At 45.2% G+C, this 7,159-nt stretch overlaps 1 protein-coding gene across 1 annotated transcript in view; it reads right to left on the bottom strand.

Annotated features, from left to right (window-relative positions):
* Window positions 1–4,681: 4,681 nt before the first annotated feature.
* Window positions 4,682–7,159, bottom strand: part of PPEF1 (protein phosphatase with EF-hand domain 1) — a gene marked incomplete at both ends in the record, with an annotated part of 29,505 nt that continues 27,027 nt past the window's right edge. Inside the window, 3 exons of the mRNA XM_080363430.1 lie at window positions 4,682–4,872; window positions 5,350–5,434; window positions 6,274–6,437. Of these exons, the coding sequence (XP_080219556.1) occupies window positions 4,682–4,872; window positions 5,350–5,434; window positions 6,274–6,437 (440 nt within the window). The remainder of the gene's footprint in view (window positions 4,873–5,349; window positions 5,435–6,273; window positions 6,438–7,159) is intronic.

The raw sequence follows: 7,159 nt of genomic DNA, 5'->3' as shown, positions 1-7,159 counted from the left end.
GAGCAGTTATTTTTGCTTTTCTTGTTGAATCCCAGATTGAGAGCTGCAAGATGATTTTCCCTCAGAATCTTGTTTTGTTTTTTTAAACCTACAGTGTTACCTTGTTTTCAGAAACAAGAAGGGTGATATAGTTGGTTTTACATTCAGCTGCATTGAAGTCTAAAACCATTGAGCCTACTGCAAAACATACCTGGACACCCCTTAACTCTTTAATGGTAGTACCACTGGTATCTTTAATTTGAAATTCATAGTATGACCTAGGTTTTGGTACATTTACGATCATCATGATCAGTTATCACATGGAGTACTGGCACTCAGGTAGTATTTATGTAGTAATTTGAAGAGTTTGGGTACCTGGTGCTGAAGGGTGGGATTCAGAAACACAACACCAATGGAAGGGAAACTTGTGTTACCTCCAGATTAAGCACAGCTGCAAGTTGCTGCTGTGTTACTACTCAGAGCAAAGAACCATTTCAAATGGAAAGTAGCATTTTAGTGCAAATCTAATTAAGCAAATTGGGTTTTATATTGAGCCCCTGCTTTGCTGAAGATCCACCTGTGTGTGTGTTAAGTGTTGCAGAGCAGAGCTGGCACCGGCAGTGGTGAGAGTGTGCTCCCAGTCAAAATATGTGACAGCTTTGCAGTTTGTGCCGGGCTGAGCTAATTGGCAGAGGCTCAACTTGGCTGTTGGGCATCCCAGGGGAGCCCACAGAGGATGACATGGCCAACTCCAAGTCCCTGAAGAATTCATCTATGGAAAGAAGGCAAACAGACACATTCTGCGCCTGAGAAATAAGGACACTGATGAGTTGAAAGAGACCCACCAGAGATCTAGTCTTTCTAGTCTGACAGGCACTGCTGTCCTGAGCAATTTGCAGCTGTGGAGACAGAAGCACCTTCAGGGCCATAGGGCAGCCAGCCGTGCCTGCAGACAGAACTGGGGCTAAAGGGGGGGCACTGGCCATAACAATGAACCGTGTCCAGCTCAGAGCACGTACCCCATGCTGGCCTCAACCCAGCCCCACCAGGCCAGCGCCCACCCTGCTTGCTGCCTCGGGGCTGCTGTGCAAAGGACGCAAGTTTATCAAACTGGACAGATCACAAGCAGCATTGATCCCATTCGGCTGCTGCTCCTACAAGCAGATGCGAAAACGTAATGGTTGGAGTATGAAATTTGCCTGGCTTCTGTCCTGCTAATTGTGGTCTCCTTGCTCAGGGAAAGAGCCCCGGCCATTCCCGTGAGGTAAAGGGGAGCTGGGCAGTCCCTAGGAGTTCTAGAAAGGAATGGTGACTTTCTGTGGTGGGTCATGGGACATCTGGGCTGCACTCCTGCAGGGACCGGGCACTGCGGGACTGTGTCACCCCTCTGGCAGCAGCCAGGGGCTGGAGTGAAGTGGGAGCCTGGGTCAGTCCAGGGCCAGCCTGAAAAACTTTCTGGTGTGGTCCAGAGGTAGGAGCAGAGTTGTTCAGCAAGTGGGAGAAAGGGAGATGCCACCGGTGGTGGCACCTGCGCCTGTAGGGAAAGAGTTTGTGCACTTGGCTGCAGACTGATATTGGGGGTTGGGATTATGGAAAAAGAGCTTCAGCTGGAGTAGTTTTGATTGAAGTACAAGTAGCTGGGGTCTCTCCCACTCCTAGCTTTAGTCTGGAGTGGTTTTTATTTCTGGCATTACATGTTTCACAGTTACTCCCCCCTTCTTCCATTAGGGGTAAGGGGCTCCTGTGCGCGCTAGCAGCTGATGGGGCAGGCTTTTTTCTCTTTTGGCTCAATGACTCAGCTCCTCTCATGCTTCAGTGCCACATCCCTGGAATCATCATTGTGCTGCCTGCGGAGGGAAGCGCTGCCTCACCACCTTACCTTTCCATCCCCACTCAGGACATGGTCCCTCGAGGCAAGTATCCCTCAACTTCATGCTAGGGGAGCTTCCGCAGTGTGTCATTAGAGGGGGACATCAAAGCTGGAGGCTGTTGGCCGTGTTTCTGAGCTCCTAGGTCTTGTTGCACACCCTAGCTTTGTCCTCTCTTCTGGAGGGGTGGTGGTGACAAATGAGGACTCGAGAGCTGCACTGGCCCATTCCACCTTGTCACTTTGTGCCCACAGCAAGGAAACCGATGGTGGGAAGCAAGATCCCATCACACACCGTGGTGTTTGTCCGTCTCAGGTGAAGCCTTTTTGTCACTCCACTGGAATAAGGTGGGACTGATACAGTCCATAGATCAGGATAAATACATGCCTCAAATAAACATTCACTATTACCAATGCCATTAAAATTTTACTGTAAATTGTGTTTGCACCGTTAGAGATTTTTCTTTTCCTCTCCCCTAGGCAATGGAAATAAGTGAGTGCATGTTTATTCATTCATCTGTCAAGTTACAAAATATTTCCAGAAAAGTATTTTGTATTTAATTGCAGAAAATGAGATTTAAGAAAGACTGCAGTACCTTAAGTTTGGGCTGCTGTTACATTCTGTAATGATAAACGGCAAAGGATATGCGCTTTTTTTTTTTTACTTCACAGTATCACAGTATGTTTGGGATGGGAAGGGACCTCAAAAGATCATCTAGTCCAATCTCCCTGCTGGAGCAGGAACGCCTAGATGAGGTCGCATAGGAACATGTCCAAGTGGGTCTTGAATGTCTCCAGTGAAGGAGACTCCACAACCTCCCTGGGCAGCCTGTTCCAGTGCTCTGACACCCTCACTGAGAAGAAGTTTCTTCTCAAATTTAAGTGGAACCTCTTGTGTTCCAGCTTGATCCCATTACCCCTTGTCCTATCATTGTTTGCCAATGAGAAGAGCCTGGCTCCATCTTCATGGCACTCACCCTTTATATATTTATAAACATTACTGTCAACACTGTTATTAAATAAAAAATAGCTACTTTGCTTAGTTTATATTTTGCTATGAAAATTTAAAGACAGGCTAGGCTGGAACCTTTTCCTATCCAAAAAGCACTTTCTGCACACTGTATTTACTTAGGCTGAATTAGTAATAATGTTTTCAAAAAGCTCCTGACCTGGCTGCACTTCACTTGATATCAGTGTGTTGTTTTCAGAGCATATTATGCAAGAGAATTAGGTGCAGATCACCCTACTCTCCCCACTGGGAGCCGGCAGGGTGGTACTTGCAGGAATGGGGGGAAGGCCAGGGGCGCAGGACTCTTCCTTCTTGCTGTGTTCCAAAAACTCGGTTTCAGAATTTCTCGGTTTACTTGGTAAAGGATATATGCTTAAGTATATGCAAGAATATTTAGGATCACTAGTGTGAAAATTCTTTTACTATGTGTTCTTGCTCATCTTTTTGTGTTAAAGAAGTGCAGTTAATTGTCAGGAAAAGCGTGTTGTACTGTGGTATGTGTAAGACATCAAAATACAGGCAAAAAAAGACACCACACTTATCTTCACAGTAGTATGTAAAGCTTTATCTTGTGATCTATCATGTGTTACATTATGTTACATCAACATGCTATGAATTTAGCATTAGGGTGATGAGTTATGACTGTTTATTAGCTACAAACCCCAACATGTAGGGAAAAGTAACCAGTGGCAAGAAGAAATCTAGTGCAAGCTTAAATGCCTTTAAGTTGTATCTGTAAACTTCAAGGAGGATAGTGTCCTGGTTTCAGCTGGGACAGAGTTTTTCTCCCTAGTAGTTGGTATAGTGCTGTGGTTTGGATTTAGCATTAGAAGAACATTGATAATACACTGATGCTTTAGTTGTTGCCAAGCAATGTTTATACCAAGTCAAGGACTTTTCAGCGAGTAGGCTGGGGGTACACAACAAGCTGGGAGGGGACACAGCTGGGACAGCTGACCCAAACTGGCCAAAGGGATATTCCACACCATATGACATCATGCTCAGCATAAAGCTGGGGGAAGAAGAAGAAAGGGAGGACGTTTGGAGCGATGCTGTTTGTCTTTCCCAGTCACCATTACATGTGATGGAGCCTGGCTTTTCTGGAGATGGCTGAACACCCGTCCATGGGAAGTGGTGAATGAATCCTGTTTTGCTTTGCTTCCACATGTGGCTTTTGCTTTACCTGTTAAACTGTCTTTATCTCAATCCACAAGTTTTCTCACTTTTCTGAGTCTCTTTCCCCATTCCACTGTGAGGGGAGTGAGTGAGCAGCTGCGTGATGCTTAGTTGCCAGTGGGGGTTAAACCATGACAACCCGGAATGTTTTAATTTCACTGCATCATGCAAAGAATAAGATTAAATGCAGAACTACGTATTTTAACTAGATGGTTCTTCTTCTTTATTTTCTCTCCTGAACTAGATGGTCCACAGCTGGCCTCCATCGTGCCTGTTACATCCACAAGGGAAGTCTGATATGTTCCTTGTGGCCATCAGTGCTGTTTCTCAGCTGTTGCTAAGGTCTGCTGAAAGAAACCAGAGGTTTTCTTCCCACAGGGTTGTAGGTGCAACCTTGGCAGTGTTCACACATTAGAGTGGTGGGGGAGATGCCACCAAGGATGAGGATAAATTGTAAGGTACTGATGTGGCAGTGACACAGGAGTAGCAGGTTTTCATCTCTTCCGTGTCGTTACTAGAAGGCATACAGTGACTGCAATGCTTACCATATCGAGCAGCCCATTTATTGTCAGTCAGTCTGGAAATGGCTTTAACCGACTGTTTAATGACAGGAAGGTGAGCTTACAGGACAGCCCACAAGAACTGCCTTTTCACGAGTCTGCCTTTTTCTGTAGTCTATGAACCACATGGAAGGCCTCTAAAAATTCATTGAAGTCAATATAGCCATCTTTGTTGTAGTCCATGCTGAGGACTAACTTGTCAAGGGATTCACTATATACGATACCCAGGTGAGAAGTGAAGAGTTTCCATGTCTGGCCAAACTCCTCAAGAGAAATCAGACCTAAAGGAGACAGACAGCAAGTTGCTTTTTCCAGTGCCGTTTTGCCTTCCCACACGCACACAGACATACATGCACACTCCTCCACTGCAAGAAAATTACCGGACTGTGGTGGCTTGGGTGTGTGTTGTGATTTTTGTGACCAAAGTACATTTTTACTTCAGGTAATGATCTAACGCTTTCAACAGTGGAACTGAAAAAGCACTATATACTGCAAGTGAGAGTGGAACGGAGAAGAGCCTCCAAAAGAGTGAAGCCAGTTCTGGAGATGTGTTATGTGAGAATTTTGTCTTAAATTAGGCTCTGTATACTGTCCCTTATATGGTTACAGCCTGACTGCTTAAATTAGTCTTCACTAAACTGCAAAAATGACATCACCTCTGCTTCCTCTATATTTAGAAGCCTTAAGGAGGAAACAGTGGGGAAAGATAACAAGTATGGGCTGCCTAGAGCTGGTACAGTGAAGTTACTTAGACTTACCTGACTGATCTTTGTCAATGATGTTAAAGATGATCTCCAGATCCTTTCTGTATCTGCACAGTGTTTCTGCCAAAGCTGGCTGAACCTGGTTGTGAAATCCCATACAGAAAACCAGTCAAAACCTTGGTTTGAATTAGTCTAACCAACAGAATATGCACTGTACAAATCGATGTTCTCAGTTTAACTTCTCAAATGTTGAAAAAACCCCATCCTTATGCTCAAGTTCCCTGCAATGAAACATTGTGCCTTGCCCTGAGGAATAATCAGCTAAAACCTGTCACTTTCAGATGGTGGGGCACAGGGGAAAGGAGCCTTTCATACCTCCTACCTTCAGTAATTATTTGTGGAAATATGGGTAATCTAGGGAAAATGCTGCACTCCATGAACTCACATAAAGTTTCACTGTACATATGTGATGGATCCTGCTGTTTAGGAAAATGATGGAGACAGCTAATTACCAAAGCACTGTGCAGCCACAGGGTATCAACTGGACTCTGTAGAAGAGATCTCAGCTACCATTACACATCTGAAAGTCCATCTATAAATGTAACTCCCTCCTACAGGTGCCTGAATTGGCTCTGGAGCACATTTGAAAAGCTCATCTGAAAGAGCGAGGGTTGAGTGCTCTGGGTAGAATTTGTCACATCTCCTCAGCTACATTATCTAAACACCCTTGAGAGTCAAGGGAAAGCAAGAAGCAGTTCCAGCTTGTGATTCATCCGACCTATATTAAGCATCTACCTTAGCAGGGAATGATGATTCGTACCCCCACAGTGCTCATTTCCCTCCAGTGACTATAAAAGGAGGCTCAGCAACTAGTTCAGCTGTGGATGTCTGCCTGATTGGCCAAACCACTGTCTTATGCCTCAAGTTGCACCAAAAGCTGTTCCTCCAAGGTTTGTCAGGAAGTGTTTTCCTCCTTACCTCTTTTACAGGTTGGGCTATTTCCAAATCACCAAAACATGATACGCAGTCAACTTTTCCATCTGGGCTCAGCAGTGCTAACTGAGAGCGCAGTATTCTCCAGGGCAGGTTCAGCTGCAGGACAGACTCCATCGCTGCAGCCCAGTCATTGACAGAAATCCTGCCTGCCAGAAGGGATCAGTTCGTGGTTACAAGTGGTACGTGACACAGCACAGATCAGTCACCAGCATGCCTTCTGCTGTTTTTAAGAACAGCCGCAAAACATAAACATTTTCTCCTAACCCTGGGATCAAAAAACCCTTGTAACAACAAGCAGCAGGGTTGGAATAGACATCTCCACAGGTCCCTTCCAACTTCAGCAGCTTTATGATGCTATTAATATGGTCAACATGTTTTAATACCTTTTGAGAAAAACAGGTTATGCCATGAAGAGTACTTCAGATTTGAGCTGAGCTGCAATTATAGATACCTATGCTGCTGAAAACCCAACAAGACAAATGTGTTAAACAGTTGCTCAGTGGCCAAAGAAACAGTACCATGGCTTATGGATTGCCCTTTTGGGGGCAATGATGACAACCCAGTCAGGTGAGAAGCTGTCATGAGGAAAAGTTGTACTTGCGCTAGAAATCACAAACTCCTTACTCCTACACAAAAGTTTCTTATATCAACTTACCACTGACTTTTCTTCAGCTGATGGGTGAGCGTGTGCCTCCTAGTGGCACAGCCAGTCAACTTTACTCAAATATGTCCCAGACTGAGAAGGAGACCAGTTCCCCCCACGTGAGACCCCAGTTCCCTGTCTGACAACTGAAGACACTCCTGAGGGTGGTGACCTTTGAGTTTCTGGAGTTGGATTTGCCTGCTCAAACTCTCTGCCCAACAGCAA

This window comes from Nesoenas mayeri (genome assembly GCF_963082525.1).
Source record: "Nesoenas mayeri genome assembly, chromosome: 1".
Lineage (NCBI taxonomy): Eukaryota > Metazoa > Chordata > Aves > Columbiformes > Columbidae > Nesoenas > Nesoenas mayeri.
The sequence above is the reverse complement of the archived record's forward strand: the minus strand, read 5'-3'. Positions and strand labels throughout refer to the sequence as shown.